The 24446-nt window shown below is 24.8% G+C and overlaps 2 protein-coding genes across 2 annotated transcripts in view; both read right to left on the bottom strand.

The window, feature by feature from the left end:
• Positions 1-5912: 5912 nt before the first annotated feature.
• Positions 5913-6245, bottom strand: LOC122499590 (prostatic spermine-binding protein-like). Its single transcript, XM_043608038.1, has one exon. The coding sequence runs from the start codon at positions 6243-6245 to the stop codon at positions 5913-5915; it is 333 nt and encodes a 110-aa protein (XP_043463973.1).
• Positions 6246-6424: 179 nt separating this feature from the next.
• Positions 6425-24446, bottom strand: part of LOC122499589 (prostatic spermine-binding protein-like) — a 53136-nt gene continuing 35114 nt past the window's right edge. Inside the window, exons 2-3 of the mRNA XM_043608037.1 lie at positions 6588-6964; positions 6425-6555 (exon numbers count right to left, since the gene is read on the bottom strand). Of these exons, the coding sequence (XP_043463972.1) occupies positions 6425-6555; positions 6588-6964 (508 nt within the window). The remainder of the gene's footprint in view (positions 6556-6587; positions 6965-24446) is intronic.

The following is a 24446-nucleotide window of genomic DNA, read 5'->3' as shown; positions in this document are numbered from 1 at the left end:
TCATCTTTTTCCTCTTTTTTTTCTTTTTTTTCTTTTTTTTCTTCTTTTTGCATTATATTGATACCTAGCAGTTTTCAAGCGCTTTGAATTTCATTACGAGAATTCTATAAATATACATCTCTATATGTTCACTGAAAAAAAAAATATTCTTAATTAAAGAATATATATAGTAAAAAAAAAGTTTAAAAAAAAAATTTTTTATAATTTTTTTTTTTTTTTTTTTTTTTTTTTTACTAAAAGGTTTTATATACTAAATCTTTTCAAATTCAATAACTTTTAAGAATATTATTATAAAACATGAAGACAGCGATCACTCCGAGTCGAAGACTCGGAGTGATCGCTGTCTTCATGTTTTATAATAATTTCAATTCCTATAAAATTTTTCAAAAAAAATTAAATTATTTACAAAAATTTTAATAAAATTCTTCGTAAGAATTTAATTATTTTTATAAGTAATAAAATTTTTCACATCAATTCAATTATTTAGAAAAATGTAATAAAATTCATTTGTAAGAATTCAATTATTATCATAAATAATAAAAAATTTTCCTAGAATTTAAATTATTATTAATAAAATTTTAAATGAATTCCTCAATAAATGTAATTATTTTCAAACATTTTTTGCAAGAATTCAATTACATTACACAAATAATGAAATTCTTCGCTAAAAATTCAAATATTTTCAAAATCTACTATATTTTAATTAAGTTTCTCAAATTCAATTCAAGTTTTCTCAATTCAATTATTTTCATAAATAATAAAATTCTTCACAGGATTTCAATTATTTCAAAGAAATTAAATATAAATATCGTTGGAAGAATTCAATTGTTTTCCTTAAGTAAAAAAAATTCTTCTCATGATTTCAATTATTTTCATAAATAATAAATTGTTTCGGCGAGAAATTCAATTATTTTGAATGCAATTTTAATAAAATTTCTCGAAAGAATATACAATTATTTTTAAATTTAATTTTTATTTTATTATTTAATTTTTATTTAATTTTTAATTAAATTCAATTATTTTAAAGAATTTTAATATAAATTCAACTATTTTCAACAATTTTGATGAAATTCCTTTAAAGAAATAATTATTTTCAAAATTTTTAATAAAATTACTTCAAAAAATCCAATTATTTTCAAATATTAAAATAAAATTTTTCGAAACAAATTCAATTATTTTTATGAATTTGAAAAATTTCTTCGCAAAAATTCAATTATTTTCATAAATATAAGAAAATTTTTCGAGAGAGTAAAAAAATTTTTTAAAATAAAATTCTTCAAAGGAATTCAATTATTTTTATAAATAAGAAAATGTTTCGGAGGAATTCAATTATTTTCAATACAAGTTTAATAAAATTTCTCGAAAGAATACAATTATTTTTTAAAATATTTAATTAAATTCAATTATTTTAAAGAACTTTAATATAAATTCAACTATTTTCAACAATTTTGATGAAATTCCTTCAAAGAAATCATTATTTTTAAAATTTTTAATAAAATTACTTCAAAAAAATCAATTATTTTCAAAAATTAAAATAAAATTTTTCGAAACAAATTCAATTATTTTTATGAATTTGAAAAATTTCTTCGCAAAAATTCAATTATTTTCATAAATAAGAAATTTTTTCGCGAGAGTAAAAAAATTTTTTTAAAATAATAAAATTCTTCAAAGGAATTCAATTATTTTCATAAATAAGAAAATGTTTCGGAGGAATTCAATTATTTTTTTATGAAATTCCTTTAAAGAAATCATCATTTACAAAATTTTTAATAAAATTACTTGAAAAAATTTATTTATTTATTTATTTAAGTTTCTTATTAAATTCTTATGAAATTCTACTATTTTCAAAAATTAAAATAAAATTCTTCGAAACAAATTCAATTATTTTTATGAATTGTAAAATTTCTTCTCAAAAATTCAATTATTTTATTAAATAATAAAATTCTTCACAGGATTTCAATTATTTAAAAGAAATTTAATAAAATTCGTTGCAATAATTTAATTTCTTCTCAGAATTTCAATTCTTTTTAATAAAATTTTAGACGTAAATTCTTCGAAAAATGTAATTAATTTAAAAAATTTTTATTAAAATTCTTCGAAAAAAATAAATGAACTATTATCAATTATTTTATAATTTTTTATCTGAAATTCATTTTTAAGACAATTTTTTTTAGAAAATTCTATGAGAATTCAATTATTTAAATACAAAAATGAAAAAATTATTAAATAAATGAATTTTTTTTGAAAATTGAATTCTCATAAAGAATTTTATCAACAAATTTTTAAATAATCGAATTTTTTCGACGAATTTTAAGAAAATTTCATCAAGAAGAATTACATTTTTCGAGAAAATTAAAAAATTCATCAATATTGACTTAAATTTTTTTTTTACCTAAATTTTATTTTTAATTTTTATTTTTCAATTTCTTGATGTTTTTTTTTCTGCCGTGGCTTCTTCTCTTTGTAGTAACAATAACATAATTGCTAGGTTTATGTATGTATATAAAGTTACCATCGTGCATTCGTTCGTGTTCATTCATAGGGACTAAGTGAATGGCTTGTCGAGTGCCATATATATAATAGGTACACGCATAGGTACACAGCCTTTTTCAGTCGTCTTATTCACATAATCTATTTTTTGCCCATTTTTTTGTCTTTCTTGGTATTTTTTTTTTTTTTTTTTTTTTTTTTTTTTTTGATTAAAATAAAGATTTGGTTGAGTTAGGTAAATTGTTAAATGATATATTAAATTAATTTAATTAAATAATTCTTCAAATGACCAAATTTGGTCATTTGAAGAAATATTTAATTAAATTAATTTAATATTTCATTTAACAATAAATATTTGTTTCTAAAATCCAAATAGACAGGTAATCGTTTATTTGAATCAAATTTAAAGGTGAATCTTTCCAAGTTGTGTATTGAGAAATTAAAAAAAAAAAATTAATTGATCATAACATATTTATACATTGTACTTACGTGTGTCTGTTAAATAGTTTAGATAATGGCTGCATTTTGAAATTCCAATAAAAATTGTTGGAAATTTGAACTTGATGATATGCTATTACCGAAGAATGAGATAATTGTGGCAGTTAATTTTTAAACACCTTTTGCGCTTTACGTTGTTTGTGTGTATAAATATATATATATATTAGCTAGGAATTATGTCTTGTGTAATTTTCATGTGTGCTTTTACAATAAATGTTAGTCGTGAGTCCAAGGACGAAGAAAAGCCTATACAAGTTGTCCACAACGAGTTTAAAAAGAATATATATATGACGTCAACCATCTTGAAGAGACACGTGATTTTTCTTTTCCTTTTTTTTTATTATGTCGGTTTGTTTTTTTTGTTTTTTATTTTTTTTTGTCTGTATATATGTGTCTATGTGCAACTATAACTATTCTTTGTCAAGAGCGAGAGAGTTGCATATGTGAGAATGTTCTGCGCCGGTTTTTTTCTTTTTTTCTTCTTTTTTTTATATACTCTTGCACACTCTATGACAAACTGATGTCACTACTGATAAATAGATTCTCTATACATATAATATATTACAAATACACGATGGACACAAAAAAATAAAACGATTCTCGTGTCACGAGGTAATTTCCTGTCAGAGAAGGATTTTCTTATATATTTATAACTTTGATGGCGAATGAGAAAAATAAGATGAAGAAAAATAACGAGAAGAAGAAGATGAAAAATTTGAAAAAGAAGAATGAGAATAATAAAGGAAAGAATAACAAGAAAATTAAGAAAAATTCCAAAAACATAAGAACAGCAGTAAAAATAAGAAGAAGATGATGAAGAAGAAGAACAAGAAGAAGAACTAGAAGAATAACAAGAAAAATATGAAAATCAAGAATAAAAATAATAAAAGCAAGAATAACAAGAAAATAAAAAAAATAAAAAAAATAACAGCAGCAAAAATATAAAGAAAAAGATGATGATGATGAAGAAGAATAAGAAGAACAAGAAAAACAAAAAAAGAAGACGAAGAAGAAGAACAAGAAAAACAAGAATAAGAATAATAAATGAAACAATAACAAGAAAATTATTAAAAATAACAAAAAAATATAAGAACAACAGCAGCAAAAATAAGAAGAAGAAAAAGAAGAACAAGAAAAATATAAAAATCAAGAAGAAAAATAATAATAGTAAGAATAACAAGAATATTAAGGAAAATAAAAAAAATAACAACAACAGCAGCAAAAATAAGAAGAAAAAGATGATGATGAAGCAGAAGAACAAGAAGGAGAAAAAGAAGAAGAATAACAAGAAAAAAATGAAAATCAAGAATAAAAATAATAAAAGAAAGAAAAACAAGAAAATTATAAGGAAAATACAAAAAAAACTACAACAACAGCACCAAAAATAAGAAGTAAAAGATGATGATTAAGAAGAAGAATTTAATAATGAAGAAGAAGAAAAATAAGAAAAATATTAAAATCAAGAATAAAAATAATAAAAGAAAGAATAACAAGAAAATTAAGAAAAATACAATAAAAATACGAACAACAGTAGCAAAAATAAAAAGAACAAGAACAAGAAGAAGACGTACAAGAAAAATATGAAAAACAAGAATAAGAATAATAAATTAAAGAATAACAAGAAAATTAAGATAAATACAAAAAAAATACGAACTACAGCAGCAAAAATAAGACGAATATGATGATGAAGAATAAGAACAAGAAGAACAAAAAGGATAACATGAAAAATATGTTAATCAAGAATAAAAATAATAAAAGAAAAAATACCAAGCAAATTAAGAAAAATATCAAAAAAATGAACAACAACAGCAGCAAAAATAAGAAGAAAAAGATGATGATTAAGAAGAAGAAGAAGAAGAAGAAGAAAAAGAAAAAGGAAAAGAACTATAACAAGAAAAATATGAAAATCAAGAATGAAATTAATAAAAGAAAATTAAGAAAACTAACAAATAATAGGAACAACAGCAACAAAAATTACAAGAAGAAGAACAAAAAAAAGAACATTACTTAAAAAGAGAAAGAAAAATGAGATTACAATATCAAACAACAAAATTTTTAAAAAGAAAACAGAAAATTAGAGAAAAGTAATATCAACAGGGGAAAATTTTATGATAGTGACTAAAGGGAATGTTTATCCAAATTGTTATTATTGATAATAAAAGACCAATGTGGTAAAGATTCCATAAAAAAAAAGAAACGACTTTGTTTTTCATTTTTAGAGATCTAATAATGAACCGGTCGGTTGGTCGGTCAGTCGGTCCTTGTCCTTCGACTTGGGTCAAAATAGGAGATTCGTAATCGCCTTAAAATCTAAAGCCAGATCCGCCTTCCTTTTGTTCGACGTCAACTCTAGTATAACGGGTAGCTAAGACCCATCTCAAATCTTTTCAAAAACGCGTGACCAATGATTTTTTAAAGTCTATCCCCCTGCCATTCAATTGGATTTATTGGAAATCATTTCGGAATTCGATTAATTTGCGTAATTGGTTGTTTTCTGAACGACAACATTATTATTTTCGTCATTGTTGTTATGGATATTATTATTAGCTGTATCATTGGTATCATCATCCGTACTATCGATTATTATTATCATCATCATCAGTACCATTATCATCATCATTGTCATCACTACCATTATCATTATCATCACTACCATTATCATTATTATCATCATCATCAGTACCATTATCATCATCATTACCATCACTACCATCATCATCACTACCATTATCATTATTATCCTCATCAGTACAATTATCATCATCATTATCATCATTATCATAATTATTATCATCATCATCATTAACATTACTACCATTGATATTATTATTATCACAACTATTATCATTATTATCACCAAGTATCCTTATTACTATCATTATCATCATCATTACCATCCTTATCATTTAGTTTTCTCGAAAGTATCAAATTGATAATAAAATGCATGAATTTGATGACAAAATGTGAATCAATTTTTGAGTTCCTCCACATTTTTGTGGCATAAATTCGTTAAAGATAATAGTGTTATTATCATCATCGGCATCATTATCTTTATCATTATTACTATCACCGTTATCATCACTATCATTATCGTCAATATCATCATGATAATCATTAATCTTAACATCATTGCCATCGTTATCTTTATCATTAATATTATCGCCGTTATCATCACTAACATTATCGTCAATACCATCATTATGACTATCCTTTATCATTATTATCATGATTATTATCATTAGCATTGTCTTCTTCATTATCAGTATTGTCGGTATTATTATAATCATCACAACTATGGTAATCAGTATCATTATTAGCACTATCATTATCAGCAATACTATTATGATCGTTACTGTCAAAATCATCATCATCATCGGCATCATTATTTTTATCATTGTCCTCTTCGTTAACAGTATTATTATAATCATTACCACGGTTACGTACTATCATTATCATAATCATTACCACTGTCACCACTATCATTATCATAATCATTACCACGGTTACCACTATCATTATCATAATCATTACCACGGTCACCACTATCATTATCATCATTATTACCATCTTTAGCACTATCATTATCATCATATTATTACCTTCTTTAGCACTATCCTTATCATTATTATCATCACCCGTATTATTTTCAGTACCATTCTCATCAAAATCATCTCTGTTGTTATCATCATCATTATCGGTATAGTCTGCATCAGCAGTACCATCATTATGGTCAATATCATCGTTGTCATCATTATTATTATCATCGTTGTTAGTTTTATCATCATTATAATTATGATCATTGTCAGTTTTATCATCATTATAATTATCATCATTGTCAACTTTATCATCATTGTTAGCTTTATCATAATTATTATTATCATCATCATTACCAATACAGTCTATATCATCATCGTCATCATTATTATCAACATTATCATGACGAAAACTAAAACTAAACCAAAAACTAACTGGTAAACTGCAAGAAGAATTTTTTGTAGCATCCTACCATACCATCAAGACATCTGTAAGTCCCAAAGAACCCCTTTACCCAATGGGTCTTAGCAAGGGTTGCAGGGGATGTTTTCTTCTCACCCTTAGGAGTTTTTTAACTTACCGATTATTCGCATCTGCAAAATTTAAATTGTCGCTTTAAAAGTGCTACAGATGTCACTGGAGGACCCAAAAATATAGCAGACGAGTCCTCTATTGCGCAAACAATCATCATTTTCATTAATTTTGTCTTCTGTCACTGCAAACACAGAAGCATTTTTAAATGCATTGTATAGTCACTTTTACATAATGTTGAAATCATCCTATTTTTCTTCCAGCATTCATCTATCTTCCAACATAAGGAAGATCCATCTTAAATCCATCTTAAAAATTGCTACTGATTAAAGAAAAAAATTACAAACAATTGTTAACTCTTGAATGCCCCCAAAAAGAGAAGAGTAAAGATTCGAAATCAGACGTTAAGAAACTCGAACTAAGTAACGAGTTTCATGAAAAATTAAAAACGTTTAAAAACATTTAAAACGTTTCGAATGTTTCAAGCTAAATATTTCTTTCATCATCAAAAACAAAGAGAACGTTACCTGCTCTTGGTTGAAAAAAATTTTAATTTAATTTCACCTCCCCCCTTCTTGTCAAAAAAGAAAACAATTCACGAGAAAAGCTAGAATTCGCAGTGTTTTCTTTTTTATTTTGGGACTTTCAAACCGGCAACCCTTGTGATGATGCGAAACAAGAGTTTTAGATGGGGTGGAATGGTGGTCTTGATGAATGACGGGCGGTCAGTGAAGAGACCCGGTTAAAAGTTATCTTGAGAGTAATCTGAGAGTTGGGTTCTCCCTTGCACACACACACACACACTCACACAAACAGTCTTTGTTGGCGGTTTTTATTGCGGTGTTCCTCACTTGGCAAGGTCGAGGTCAGTACAGCTGACAGTAGTGTTAAAAGCTTGAGAAGAAGCAAAAGAGTGGGTCAGGTCGCGTCTCGGTTGCATCAGAACTAAACGCGATGCAGACGTTGATGATTCTGATGATGATGATGATGATGATGATGACAATTTTTTCTTTCTTTGAAACTTGGATGCATTTACCTGGATAAACAGTTGCCTTTTGCGGTGGTTCACAAGTCCTTGAGGCCTTGACCCACTCTTTTTTTGGGACCATATTCTTCGTCACTTTATTACTGACTGTATGTGGTGACAGAAAAAGTCTTCTCATGGAACGTTACATTTATGACGAAAGAACCAAAAAAAAAAAAATGAACTTCCTTTATTTGTTTTGTTGTGACAACAAATGTTGGGTCTGGTTTTATTTGGCAGCCAAGCTGGAAAAAAAATTTTGAACTGGGCCACCTAAATCAAACTTTTTAAATTTGCATTATGTCTATAAAATTTAAAAAAAAAAAAAAAAAAAAAAAAAAATTATTTCTATGTCTTTTGTGGTACAAAAACATTCTCGGAATGCATTTTCAAAAATTTTAATTTTTTAGTTATAAAATTAGTTATAAACAATTAAACTTTACAGTACCTTTTTGGAAAATTCATTATTCATTATTGCTTCTTTGTATTTTGATAAAATTTAATAATATTTGGTAGAAAGGTACAAAAATAATGCCTCTATTAATAACAAACAAGAATTTAAAAAATGATTATTTATGCAAAATAAATTGTTAATTAATTAAACAAATTAAGGTTTTAAGTGACTGCTGGACTAGTAACGAAAAAAATTCAAAAACTACAAAATTCTATGTTTCTTACACTTTAATTTCAAAAAAAAAAATTGTAGAATTATCTAATAAAAATTGATTTTCATTTCATAAAAATAAATTTCAGTTAAAATTTTAGATAATAAATGAATATTGAAAGCAATATAGTGTGAATTTTTAAAAATAATTGAATTTTGAAATTAATTTTTTTTTAAAGTTTAATTGAATTTATTTACATTTAAAGTTTTTATTTTTCAATATATATTTAATTGAAGAATTTACGAATAATTGAAATTTTTGTAAAATTGAATAATGTAAATAAATGGATTTTGAAAATTGTCGAAGAACATTTTCGAAAATTATTTTTAATACAATTTTAATCAAATTCCTCGAAAAATGTAATTATTCTTAAAAAATTTGTTGACAATTTGTCCAAAGAATTGAATTATTTAAAAAATTTGTTAATAATATTCTTTATGAGAATTTAATTTAATAAAATTTCCCAAAAGGAATTCAATTATTTAAAAACAATGTTTTTTGCGAAGAAAAATCAATTGTTTGGAAATTTTTTATAAAATTATTCCGCAATAATTCTAATTATCTTCGTAAATAATAAAATTTGTCGCAAGAATTCAATTATTTTCAAAACTTTTAATAAAATTCTTTGCAGAAAGAAAAAAGAAATTCAATTATTTGCAAAAAAAATAATAAAATTATTCACAGGAATTCAATTATTTTCAGAGAATAATAAAATTCTTAGCAGGGAAGAGGGAAACAATTATATTTTTAAAAATTGATAAAATTCTTGTCGTAAGAATTCAATTATTTTCAAAAATTATTAAATATTCTTCTCAGGAATTCAATTTAAAAAAAAATAATAAAATTCTACGAAGGAATTCCATTATTTTTAAAAATTAATAAAATTTTTTACATGTATTCATTTATTTTCAATTAATTATTTAAAATTTAGTTAATAAAATTCTTTATGAGAATTCAATTATCAGTAATTGAATATTTTAGAAATAATTGAATTTTTTTTATTTAGAAGTAATCGAATTCTGAAAAGGTTTCAAAAATAAAATCTTTGAAAATTTAAATTGTTAACTAACAATTCTGTTAAATTAATTTTTTTCAAAAGGTTTAATTGAATATAAAAAAAAAATTTAAAGTTGTTATTTTCTAATATATTTTTAATTGAAGAATTGACGAATAATCGACATTTTTGGTAAAATTGAATTTTAAACAAATGAATTTGAAAATTGTCAAAAAAAAACTTTTTCGAAAATTCGAGGAAAATTATTAAAAATAATTTGTTTAAAGAAGAATTTTAGTTTATTTATAGAAAGATTCGAAAATAATTTATAGAAAATAATAATTGAATTGAAATGTTGAAAATATTTTTGAAGAAATTGCAATAACAAAATTTATTGAATATTTGAATGTTTCTTTAAATTTGTATTCTTATAAATAGATAATTTCATCAACAAATTTTTAAATAATTGAATATTTGTTTGACAAATCTTAATAAAATTTTTAATAAATAATTACATTTATCGAGAAATTCGATAACAAATCTATTAAAAATAATTGAAATTCTGCGATGAGTTTTATTATTTATGAAAATAATTGAATTCCTAAAAAGAATTTTATTATTCAGAAAAATAATTGAATTCCTGTAATAATTTTATTTCTTATAAAAATAACAATTAAATTATGAAAGTTATAAACAAAATTTGTAAATAATTGAAAAATTAATAATTCTGAAATTTTTATTATTTTATGAAAATAATTAAATGTTTGCGTATAATTTAATTAAAATTTTTGTAAATAATTGAATTCTTTTGAAAAATTTCTGTTAAAATAATAAATATTATTCAAAATCATTAAATTGAGGAAAATTTTTGAAAATAATAAAATTGAAATTTTGTCAAGAATTTTATTAAAATTTTTGCGAAAATAATTGAATTTCAGAGAAGAATTTTATTATTTATATAAGATAATTGAAATTTTGACGAAGAATTTTTAAAAAATTTTTGAATATAATTGAATTTCTGCGATGAAATTTTTTTTTTTTTTACGGACTTTACGGATCTTTTTTTGAAAAAAACTGACTTTTACGGATTTGAAGCAAATTTACGGACCTTTACGATCCGTAATAATAATAACTCTTCCGTTATTTTTGAAAATTGATCAAATTACTTTAGAGGTCACGGTAGAACTAAAAACTGAGTGCAAATATTTTAGATAAAAGTTTTGTAATAGCCGAAGCTGTAGAATACAATAAAAATAAAAATAAGTTCAAGAAATTAGAACTTATAGTGACCAAAGTAAAAAGAAGAGATAGTACAAAGAGAGATCATATAGGAACATCTTTAGAGCCATCAACACAACGCCTTCAAACATCACGTAATCAGGTCGAAGGTACAAAGACAGAAAAAAAGAAATTCGACTTCCGCCTCCACGTTGGAAAAATAGTCGAATGATTGGCAGTTATTTATTTGTTTCGAATAGAAGAAGAAAAAAAGAAAGTCACTCTCGGCCAATTACCTCCAATATTGTGACGCGGATTAGCGTCACTTCGTGTCTTTTCGGATTTGCATTGGATTTGCATAATTCTAGTTGCACCTCGTATGTTGGATCAGAATGACGTCACTTTCCTGAAGGAAAGCATATAGTGTTTAAGAGAAGGGCTAAAAAAGAAATTCGACTCAAGAGAAGCAAGACCCGTGCGGCCCACGCGCGCTCATTCTCCACGTTATTCGCATTTGGCTCTTTCGATCGTACAACTGGTTTTTTTTTCTGTTTTTTTTTCAAAACGCATATATAGCCAAACGACGATGGCTACACACAATTCTTTTATTCTTTTCTTTTTTTTGACAGTTCTTTATAATCGCGAAAGAGAGAAAGAAAGAAAGAATGAAAGAAAAAGAGACAGGGACTCTGAATAACCACTCGATGGTTATTCTAGCCCCGAAGCGTTCCCCGGCGCTACACCGGCATTCTTATACACATGGTCAAGCGGAAATGCCTCTGGACTCTCTCACTCACTCTCTTTCTTAAATTTTTTTTTTTTTTTTTTTTTAATTGGTTTCATTTGCGATGATCCGAACTTGAAAAGATTTAATTCTATTGGGAAGGAGGGAAAAATTAATTTCTTTTACCAAAACGGAATTCGCGGTTGTGTTTCACCAGAATCCTTACTTTCTGTATTCGAATTTATAAAAATTATAAAAAAAAAAATTTATAAAACTAACTTCCATATGTATAAATTTTAAATTTTTTGAACTACGAAAGATCCGTCCTATTCTGCTAATAAATTAAATTCCCGCAATGAATTTTATTAGGTATTCATGAAAAAATTTAAATATTTATAAAAATAATTTAATTCTTGCGAAAAATTTAAAAAAAAATTTTTTTAAATAATTAATTTCTTTAGACAATTTTATGCAAATTCTAATTTTAATAAATTGAATTCCTGAGAAATTTTTAATATTCATGAAAAGAATCGAATTCTAACAAAGATTTTTACAACAAATTTTTTAAATAATTGAATTCTGTTTTGGAAATTTTAGTTGATATATTTCAATATATCATTGAATTGAGAAAAATTTTTTAAAATAATTTAATTTTACAAAGAATTCTACTAAAATTCTTGCAAATAATTAAATGTATGTGTATAGAATTTTATTAATTTTTTTTAAAGTAATTGAATTTCTAAAAAGAATTTTATTATTTGTGAAAATAATTGAATTCTTGCGAACGATTTTATAAGAATTTTTTTGAATAATTGAATTTTTAAAAATAAATTTATTACTTTTAAAAGTAATTGAATTCTTGTGATAAATAATGATATTTATAAAAATAATTGAATTATTGCTTAGAGTTTTTTATTAAAATGCCTCAAAATAATTAAATTTTGAAAATAATTTTGTTATTTATAGACATAATTGAATATTATTAAAATCAAAAAGAATAATTGAATTATTATAAAAAAAAAATTTAATTAAAATTTTATTTGAAAGTAATTGATTTGTTTCGAACATTTTTATTGAAATATTTGTAAATAAATGAATTCATGTGAAAAAATCGAATGTATTTGTAAAAAATTAAATTCTTCCAAAAAACATTAAAAAAAAGTGTTTTAAATAATTGAATTTTTCGAGGAATTGAAATTTAATTTTTAAGAATAATTACTTTTTTGAAGCAACTTCTGTAAAATTGTATTAAAAACAATTGAAATCCTGCGATGAATTTTATTATTTAGGAAAATAATTGACTAGCTGCAAAGAATTTTATTAAAATTTTGAAAAATATTTGAATTTCTCAGAAAAAATTTTAATGCTTTTAAAAATAATTGAATTCTTTTGATGAATAGTTATTTTATGAAAATATTTTAATTTTGCAAAGAACTTTATTAAAGTGCCTCAAAAATAATTTAATTTTCGGGAATAATTTTGTCATTTATCTTTAAAAATTGAATTCTTGGGAAAAATTTTAATAAAATATAGAAAAATAAAATTGAATAATTTAAAAAAAAAGTAATTAAAACAATAAATAATTTTAATAAATAATTTCTTTCTTCCACAAATTAAAAAAAACCGTTTTTAAAATAATTGATTTTTTCGAGTAATTGAAATTAAATTTTCAAGAATAAACTGTATTAAAAATAATTAAAATCCTGCGATGAGTTTCATTATTTAGGAAAATAATCGAATAGTTGCAAAGAATTTTATTAAAAATTTCAAAACTATAATTGAATTCCTGAGAAGATTTTGATTATTTATGAAAATAATTAAATTCTTGTGATGAATATTGTTGTTTATGAAAACAATTGAATTTTGCAAAAATTTTTATTAAAATACTTCAAAATCATGAAATTTTTGGGAATAATTTTGTTGTTTATGAAAATAATTGAATTTTGCAAAAACTTTTATTAAAATGCTTCAAAATCATGAAATTTTTGGAAATAATTTTGTTATTTATGTAAATAATTGAATTCTGGAGAAGAATTTTATTAAAAATCTGAAAGAATAATTGAATTATTTCAAAAAATTTACTTAAAATTGTATTTAAAATAATTGATTTTCTTTCGATCAATTTTATGAAAATAATTGAAAATAATTAAATTCCTGTGAAAAATTCCAACATTTTTGTAAATAATTGAATTCTTCCAAATGAATTTTATTACATTTTTCTAAATAATTGATTTTTTCGTGGAATTGAAATTAAATTTTTAACAATTTTTTGGAGCAATTCTTATTGTAAAAATTGTCTTAAGCATAATTGAAATCTTGCAATAAATTTTATTATTTATGAAAATACTTGAATAGTTGCAATAAGAATTTTATCAAAATGCCTCAAAATATAATATTGAATTCTCGGTAATAATTTTGTTATTTATGTAAATAATTGAATTTTTGCGAACCTTTTTTTTGTGATTTTTTAAAAATAATTGAATTTCTATAAATTTATTACTTTTAAATGTAATTGAATTCTTGTGATAAATAGATGTTAATTAATTAATTATGAAAATAATTGAATTATTGCTTAGAGTTTTTTTTAAAATGCATCAAAATAATTGAATTTTCAAAAATAATTTTGTTATTTATATACATAATTAAAAATAATTGAAATTCTTCGATAAGTTTTATTATTTATGAAAATAATTGAATTTTTGGATTAATTTTATCAATTTTGTTTTTTAATAATTGAATTCTTTTGCTTTTAATGAAAATACTATATTGGAAATGAATTTCGAATATATTTTTTGAAAACATAATTGAATCGCTTTTAAAGAATTTGATGATAAGTTTGGAGAATTGTTTTTTTTTATTTCTAGTATTAGTCGTGATTTTAAAGTAAATGCTCGAGAAAAATCAGAAATAGTAGCTTTTAGTGGCTGAAATCTAAAAAAAATTCCCCAAATAGTAGCATAATGTAAAAAACGTATATAAAACGTAATTAGTAAATTAGTAGGTTTTAGTAGATAAGTATACGAAGCCTGAAGTTGTATTCCAAACTTACAACATTGTCTATGGATCTGTATCTGCAAATAAATTGTAATTCATAATTTCGACATATTGTCTGAGAATCTGTAGCAGCAAACAAGTTTTATTAAAAAATTTCCACATTATTCAAATTTGTAGCATCAAAGAAAATTGCCATATTGTCTGATAGGGGTCCTCTGAAGATTCCCAGGATGTTGAGTTTTGAAAAAGTTGTCAAAAGCATTTTAAAATGTTTTAAAGGGGTCTGAATGTGTATCAGTTGTATTTTAAAATTTCCACATTGTCTGAATTTGTAGCATTAAAGAAAATTGCCATATTGTCTGATAGGGGTCTTCTGAAGATTCCCAGGATGTTGAGTTTTGAAAAAGTTGTCAAAAGCATTTTAAAATGTTTTAAAGGGGGACAAGATGTCCTGAAGATGGTTCAGCACGTCATCCTCATTATGTCCCACCAATATAATTGCCACATGCAATAGTTAAAAATGCCACATGCCTAGGATTAAATTTAAGTTTAGAAATAGAGTCCTTATTGGTTATGATTGTAACTAATTAGATTAACAAACAATGTTTCTTTCTTCTAATCTTGTTTCTCACTTTTAACAAAGAAAATGTCAGAGGGGGGAGATAGTGGTCCACACTCTAACTCCCCCGTTGATCCCTGTCTCTCTCTCTTTCTCTCTCTCTCTCTGGCGTCGAATTTAATGATCTGTTCATCAAGTTTTGGTTAAACGAAGACTATTCATCGTCATTTATTCAAGCCGGCTTTCAGCAAACAAATGAAATCCCACAAGTTTTGCGTTGGCAGCATGCGAGGATAGAAGAGCGTATATTCAAAACGCATGTTGGAGTTTAATACATACACAGACCGCACGTATGCGGCACCAAAATTCTCTCTCTCTCTCTCTCTCTCTCTCCTCTCCTCTCTATATATGGAATTGTGTGTATCCAGGCGAGAGGCCGCTCCAGCAGCTATATAGACGGCGTGCCGCTCTGTTTGTGTTTGAGAAGTAAATTACAATAATTGAATAGACCACTAATTCCCCCTTGCCTTCGACTTCGTGAGCATTGGGTGCGCGAATAACGTTCCGGATATATATATTTGTATATATGTGTGTATGTATATAAACCAATGAGAGTTGCGGAGTTGCTGCAACACTTTGCCAATGTCAGCACGTGCGTTTGCCTTTGCGTGTTATGTCAGAAACGATTGCGGATGATTATTATTGTTGTTATTGGAATCCCGTGGCTCCTTGATTAATTTCATTGGCTCTCCTCAACACTATGCACAATGTGGAAACGCCCAAGAAAAAAAAAAAGAAATTCTCTTTTTTTTCGCTATGGAACACCTTTTTGTAGATTATGTATTTATGTTCAGGTACACACCAGGTGCAATGATGTATGGTCCTATCAAAATTTATTCAAATTTCCATTCACAGTCAAATATTCCTCGCGCGCCCTATACGTTATATATTGCTGATGCTGATTTTTTCTCCTATTCTCAAATCTTGTGATAGAAATTATTTGCTGCAGAGCTCGCTGGAGAATTTTTCAAATTAGATCAAGTTTTATTGGATTCAAAAGCATTTTACGCCTTTAGAAAAATTAATTAAATTTAAATCAAAGGTATTTGATAATTCCATGTTAACTAATTTTGTTAATTCAATATTTTTTCGGATTCAATCGACTTTATACTTATCAATATAAACAATTTTCAAGTTTCATTCTGAATTCTTTTACTCAAAATGGATCATGAAGAGTACAAACCTTTCATCCAACTTTAATTAACAATAATTAAAGGAAGTGAATTTAATGGTTATTTTGAAGGGGGAAGTTCCTTTAATAGTTTAATATTTTTGGGGAATATTACTAAAGCTGCGAATAATAAATGAAAACATGCCAAAAGTATTTTTGGAAAATAAAAATTTTTGTTTTCATTAATCTGCGGTAAAAATATGGAGTATAAGAAATGTTTCATCAAAAAACATTATGTATAGTTTAAATTATTCGAAGCATTAGTAAAATCGTTAATTTTGGTATATATAGTTTTCGATCCGTTAATATTTTTCCTAAATAGCGCAACCACAAATTGAAATAAATTTTCAAATAACAATATATAGTTTCTTTATGGAGAATTATACAAAGCCTTAGTAATAAGATTATGTGTTGCACCAGTTCGTTAAGTACGATAGAATACGGTTCTAATTTTTGGGGGAAAGTTTGACCGTATTTTAAGCCTTTGAAACAACATACAATATGAAACATTTAGTAGTCAACTGAAGATACGCACTGAAAGAATCTTTGTTTCAAAATTTAATATAATTCATTTCAAACATTAACATATGGTTCATTTGAAACAAGGAAAAACGATGTTTTTAGGTTATTCAATCATACAAAGGATTAAAAATCGATGATTCAAAAAAAAAAAAAAATCATCGAGTATTGTTATTTGATTATGAATAACCACTAAATAAATAAAAATAAAATTCCTGTAAAATTGTATTAAAAATTAATTGAAATCCTGCTATGAATTTTATTATTTATGAAATTAATTAAATAGTTGCAATGAATTTTATTAAAAACTTGAAAAATAATTGAATTCCTGAGAAGAATTTTATTAAAATGCTTCAAAATCATTTAATTTTTGGGAATAAGTTTGTTATTTATGTAAATTGTAGAAAACAAAATGTTTCCTTTTGATGCTATCAAGCACCATCATGTTTTGCTTCTTTTAGAACAAAACAATTCTTGTTGTATTTTGTTTTCTTTTGATGCAAACAAACATTACCCAGTTTTGCTTCATCTTGCTCCATAAATCAAGGGACATCATCTTAATTTTTCTTTTCTGCTCTCTGTTGCAAACAATCATTATCATCATCATTATCATCATCATTACTATTATCATCATTATTTTCATCATCATCATCATCATCATCATCATCATCATCATCATCATCATCATCATCATCATCATCATCATCATCATCGTCATCTGTTTTGGCATCTTCCGTAAGTTGACAATTACTATCATAATTTTGATTCGTAGTATGCAAGAGAAAACTTTTCGAAAACACCTTCTGAGTCGCTATGTTATACTACAAAATTCGAAAGTCGAAAACTCAAGTAAAAAATATTTTTTTTGTAATACTTATTTCAGTTTATTTTTCCAATAGTTTTTTTTTCCTACTTGATCATTTTATCAACTAACAATTACCGTTTCTTTGGAAAAAAAAATTAATGTCTTGTACAAATAACAGAAGAACAATCGGATCCTGTTAAATAACAGCAATTAGAGAGAATTTTCATTTTTTCCCTTTGATGTAATAGGTCATCATAACTAGCGCATATACATATACACGTAACAATAAAAATATTATATTTATCCTTCACGCAACTATTCTGGGTCAATTGATTTCTTTCTTCATTTACATTTCATAATACAAAAGTGTGTTTGCCATAAATTCCGATGAAACAAGATCATATATATAAATATAATACATATATACACTTCCATTTCAACAAATTACATCAGAAATGAACGTGTGTGTTTGGCTTAAACATATAATTCTTCTGATTGGATAATGATCACCTGAATCAATCACCCAGTCATTGCTTGTTAAAGATACCCCACTTGACGTTTGTATTTTTCTTTTTTTTTTCCTTTTTCGCCTATCGAAGCTATACTATATACTGTCATTATCACCAATGAAACAGGTTTTTCGTAATTCCTCAGATTGCGACATATTAACGAAATATCTCTTTTAGAATTTCAAGTTCAAGGTGAATTTCAAATTATTCACCTCGATCTTCTTTTATTTATGCGGTTAGACAAAAAAATCAAAAAGATTCTTTTTGGATCTAAAATTCATTTCTGTTTTACGACAGTTGTAATATTTCTTTTTCAGGATTGCCACAAAAAAATTAATTTTATTTTTCCCTGATTTCCAGACTTTTTCCTAACTGATTTTCACTTTTTCCCTGACCCTAAAGAATATTCTGCGATTCATTCTAAAAATTATTAGATAATCAAAAAAATGTTCTATTACATTTATTTACAACTTTTTTTAATTTTTGTAAAATTATTCAAAAACAACAATAACTTCTTTTTCAAATAATTATTTAATCATTATTATTTTTCCGTAGGAATTAAAATTCTTCAAAACATTCAAATTCAAACCTTTTTCAAATTCAACAAGTGTAAATAAAAAGTAATAAAAAAAAAAAATAAAATAAAAAGTAAATAAAAACAAAAGTGTAATAAAATTCATATTTCGCAAGAATTCAATTATTTTTATAAATAATAAATCGATTATTCGGTAATTCATTTTTAAATCAATTTTTATTAGAAAATTCTAGAATAATTCAATTATTTAAATTAAAAAATAAATAATTTATTAAATAATTCAATGTTTGTTAAAATTGAATTCTCATAAAGAATTTTATTAACAAATGTTTATTATTATTTATTATTTACGAAAATAATTGAATAATTGTAAAGAATTTTATTGAAAACTTCAAAAATAATTGAATTTCTGAGAAGAATTTTATTAATTAGAAAAATAATTGAATTATTGCGAAAAAAATTTTATTAAAATCTAAAATAAAAATTGAATTATATTTCAACAAAAAATTAATTAAAATTGTATTTCAAATAATTGATTTCTCTTCATCAATTTTATTGAAATAATTGAAAATAATTGAATTCCTGTGAAAAATTCTAATATTTTTGTAAATAATTGAATTCTTCCAAAGAATTTGAAAAAACACATTTTTTTTAAATAATTGATTTTTTCACGGAATTGAAATTAAATTTTTAAGAATTTTTTCAGCAATTCCTGCAAAAATTGAATTGAAAATAATTGAAATCATGCAATGAATTTGATTATTTATGAAAATAATTGAATTATTGTGAAATATTTTCTTAAAATGTTTAAATAGAATTGATTTACTATGTGAAAAATGTTGTTATATTTGAAAATAATTGAATTCTTGCGAACGATTTTATTAGAATTTTTAGAAATAATTGAATTTTGCGAAGAATTTTATTAAAATGCCTTAAAAATAATTGAATTTTCGTGAAGAATTTTGTTATTTATCGACATAAATAAATAAATAATTGAATGGTTTCTAAAATAATAATTGAAATTCGGAGAAGAATTTTATTATTTATAAAGATACTTGAAATTTTGAACATAATTTTTTTTTTTTAATTTTTCAACATAATTGAATTTTTGTGAAGAATTTTATTATACTTTTTTAATTTAATTTTTTTTAATTTTTTTTTTTTTTAATTTAATTCTTCCAACCAATTTTATTCAAGTTTATATAAAAATAACTGAATTTCTGTAAAGAATTTAATTATATATAAATAATTGAATTCTCGTAACAAATTTTATTCAATTTTATAAAAATAATTGAATTTTGGTGAAAAATTTTATTCTTTATAAAAATAATTAAATTCTTGCGACGAATTTCACAAAAATCTTTTTAAATAATTGATATTTATCGAAAAATTTTATGAATTTTAATAATTATGAAAATAATTAAATTATTAATAATTGAATTATTTCGAAAAAATTTATTAAAAATTTTGTGAATAATTGAATTCCTGTGAAATTTTGACAAGAATTTTATTAAAAATTTTTTTAAATAATTTGAATTTCGAAGAAGAATTTTATTATTTATAAAGATAATTAAAATTTTGACGAGAGAATTTTATTATTTCTAAAGATACTTGAAATTTTGACCAGAATTTCTTTTAAATTTTTGAACGTAATATTGAATTTCCGCGAAAAATTTTATTACTTTTGAAAATAATTGAATTCTTCCAACGAATTTTATTCAAGTTTATAAAAATAACTGAATTTCTGTGAAGAATTTAATTATATATAAATAATTGAATTCTTGCAACCAATTTTATTGAAGTTTATTAAAAATAATTGAATTTTGCCAAGAATTTTATTAAAATTTTTAAAAATAATTAAATTTCCAAGAAAATTTGCAGTTTTCCCATGAATTATAAAAATTCAATTTTTTCCAGTACTTTTACTAAAAATCCCTGACTTTTCCCTGATTTCCCTGACCAATTTTACTTTCCCCGACTTTTCCCTAAATTCCCTGACTTCCCTGACCTGTGGCTACCCTGTTTTTGGACCAAAAATTCATTTCTGTTTTAGGACAGTTGTAATATTTGCGGAACTTCGTTTCTTTGGTCATCTTTTTGTTACTTTTTTCTAAGTGTCACTTTTCTAGTTCGTAAAAAAAGGACCCCATTTGGAAAAAAAAGGGTTTCGCCAACGTGCTTTTCTGTCACTTTGACATTACGAAGAAAAGCCAGTAATAAAAAAAATATCGCTCAAGGCAAAAACCGTTGAAACGATAATAAGTGGATAGGGCCAGAAAAAAAGAGAAGGGTTTTTTTTCTTTCTTTTTCTTCTCGATCAAGGAAGAAACGATCAATGTATATAAATAATATGCATATGCAAAGGCACGTTGAACCTTTGGTTGAGCGTGCACGCACCAAATGCCCCCCCCCAAAAAAAAATGGGTGGCGCCCTCTTCCTCTCTCGCCGAATCTGTGTGTGCAGGACCCTCGTTTGAATAACAGAAAAAAAAATTTCCCTAAACGGTTCCTTACTACCATGGGTCAGGTTCTTTCTCTCTCACTTTGGAATATTGCATAATAAAAGAAATGCATTAACTCGCCTGCCTGCGCCTTCGAGGCACTTCGAGGTGCCGAATACCAATACTCCCCCCGAAATTTAGTTTCGCGCCCATCTCTCTCTCTCTCTCTCTCTCTTTCCTAAAAAGAGAGATCTTTACCCCCCTACCTTTGTAGGGAGGTAAAGATCTCTCTTTGCCCCCCTACCTTTCCTTTTTTTTTATGAACAAGGGTGCTACCTGCTCTACCTGATGTCGATGAGGGGAAAAAAAAAATCTCTCCGGACAAGGGTTGCAATGGGATCAAGAAGGGGATACGGTATTTGATAAATGGGAATGATCAAAATCTACCGAGGGAATCAAGTATCTCCCTATTGACTAGCCTCCTTCTCTTGAAAAAAAAAAAGAAATCCGAAGAAAACGGGATTCTCGATGACCCCAAAGTTTCTTTACATCAGCAAGGTGTCTATATTGATTCTTCAGAAGTTTTCTTTTTTAGCCTCTCATCCTTGTTATCTTTTAGGAAACATGTTCTTTTCTTTTTTTACTCCTCACGCCCTTTTCTATTAAACTGCGCCTGTGACAAGTTTTTTTTCTAGAGTGTTTATTTTAGAGTAGCAGAAGAAGTAATTGTTTGTTTATTGTTTCTTTACTGATTTGATTTTTGTAGTTATTTCTTTTTTTAATGGAGAAATTTGGGGAGAAAAGCAGTACTATCATTTCTTTTTGTGTTGAACATTAGAAAAGGGTTTATTGACACAAACGTCATGCTCTTTTTTTGGTCCCCCTCGAGGAAAATTAACTTGAAGAATGCTTATTGTGTATTGTGGTTTGTTGGTTATCATCATTAAATGATGACATCTATGGGGCAACAAATATTAGGCTCTCATTTTCGTGAATTGATTTCGAATAATCAAAATTGGGTTTTTTGGAATAAAAATTCTGGGTCTGTTCTACTTTTTCAGTTTGCAAACTGAAACTATCAGTAGCTTATCCATCTTTTTATTTATTATTGTCCATTGTCCATTGTTCAAGAACACTAGTATCCTATAAGGTAAATAGGTAAATACTAATTTTAGGTAAATCCTAGTTTACACCTAATACCTAATATAGGTAAATCCTAATTTTTCTGCTCCCTTCTGTTGACGTAATTTTGTTTTATACCACATTCCGAAAGAAAACAAGAAGTATTTTATTTTTCCTGATTCGTCAGTTTGGAATTAGGATTACCCGTGCAGAAATTTTGACCGGGGCCATGGCACTTTGCCCGATCTGGCCGCCCTGTCGGGACCCGGTCGGGGCCATGGGATTTCCCCCGATCTTTTCGCTACCCAGGTAGAATTCCAATACTGACTGCATTTTATTATATTAAAGCTTGTTATTTGATTATTAAAGAATGGGGAGTATTTACTTCAATATTAATGATTATTATTAATATTTTTGTAGTAAATAAACTTTTATGAGTGTCATTAAAAATGTAAATAGTTATTAGAATTGCTTTTATTGGACTAAGTTTTTAAAAAAAATATTTTTCTTATTTTCTTTCATTAATTTAGACAGACTATCTTATTTAAATTAATAATTATTTATAATTATTATTATTGTTAATAATTATTTAAACCTATACTTTATGTAACATTATTAAGAATTATACACAAAACACTTAAAACTAAGACGGAAAAATATCGCACGCACGGGGGACCGAACCCTAGACCTCGAGGACGCAAGTCGAATACACATACCGCATAGCCACGCAAGCTTGGAAGCGACCTCGCTTAAACTTCCTTTTGAATCATGGGACCGTTATATACAGTGTTATCATAATAAATTGACTGTATCATATTTATTTATAGAAAAATTATTAAAAATGTATGTTATATATATATATATATATATATATATATATATATAAATTAATATGTTTATCATAATAATATGGTAAAAATTGTTAATTTAATTATTTATTCTATATTATTTATAATTTAACTATTTTTTAAAATAATAAAAATTTTTTCATTATTAATAATTCACAATAATACTAAAAATTATTAATTAATAATAATTTATTTTTTTGCCTTAAACATGGAATTTCAATTTAAGTGTGAAAAACAATTAAGAGTTTTTAAGAGTTATAAATGTCAAAAATAATATGTTAATATTATAACCACAAAAAAATTTAACATTTTAGGCAATATTTTTGGTTATCACCATGATAACATCGACAAATGGTTCACCTTCGACAATTGGTGCGTTTGTCCTATTGTTTTAAATTAAAGGAGAATAAATTCTTAAGACATCCCTCGAGGACAATTTTTGAGTTTTTAATTGTTTATAATTTTTATTTTCAAATTTCAATCAAAGTTAACAAATTAACACAATTTTTTAAAAACGGACGTTTATTTTCTTATTCCGTTACTGCACATGCTCTAAATCAGTTCAAATTAATCCAATATTACCAGCAGACAATTAAAAACCCATAAAGTAATATATTTCAATTGTCATAAACAACATTAATTAACAAATAGTTAACTTATGATCCTGTCCAACAGAAAATTTTTGTTGCAAATTTTCTTTTTTACTTAGGTTCTTTTAAAGAATATATGTCTTTTTTGCTTATAATATAACTTATTTAAATATTTAATATTATATATCCGTGGTCTTTTAACATTATCTAAATAAAAAAGTAAACGTGAAAAAAAAATTTTTGGTGGAAAGGAACAAAAATTAACTATTTGTTAATTAATATTATTTGTAACCATTTAAATAAGTTATTTTTTAAACAAAAAGGACACATATTTTTAAAATGAACTTAAATTAAAAAGTAGACGTGAAAAAAAATTTTTTTGGTGGACAGGAGCATAAGTTACATAACTATTTGTTATTTAATATATTGTTTATAACAATTTAAATAAGTTATTTTTTAATCAAAAAGGACAAATATTCTTTAAATAGACTTAAATTAAAAAGAAAATGTGAAAAAAAAATTTTTAGTGGAATAGGAATCAATGTTAACTATTTGTTAATTAATATTGTTTATAACAATTTAAATAAGTTATTTTATAATCAAAAAGGGCAAATA

This window comes from Leptopilina heterotoma, unplaced genomic scaffold (assembly GCF_015476425.1).
Source record: "Leptopilina heterotoma isolate Lh14 unplaced genomic scaffold, ASM1547642v1 Lhet_17, whole genome shotgun sequence".
In the NCBI taxonomy this organism is placed as follows: domain Eukaryota; kingdom Metazoa; phylum Arthropoda; class Insecta; order Hymenoptera; family Figitidae; genus Leptopilina; species Leptopilina heterotoma.
This window is presented reverse-complemented; position numbering and strand designations above follow the sequence as displayed.

What these genes read in the sequence shown, in the direction of transcription:
- LOC122499590 (XM_043608038.1), bottom strand. Translation starts at nt 6,245, where the DNA reads ATGAAGAAGACAATGCTAATGATAATAATCATGATAATAATGATAAAG.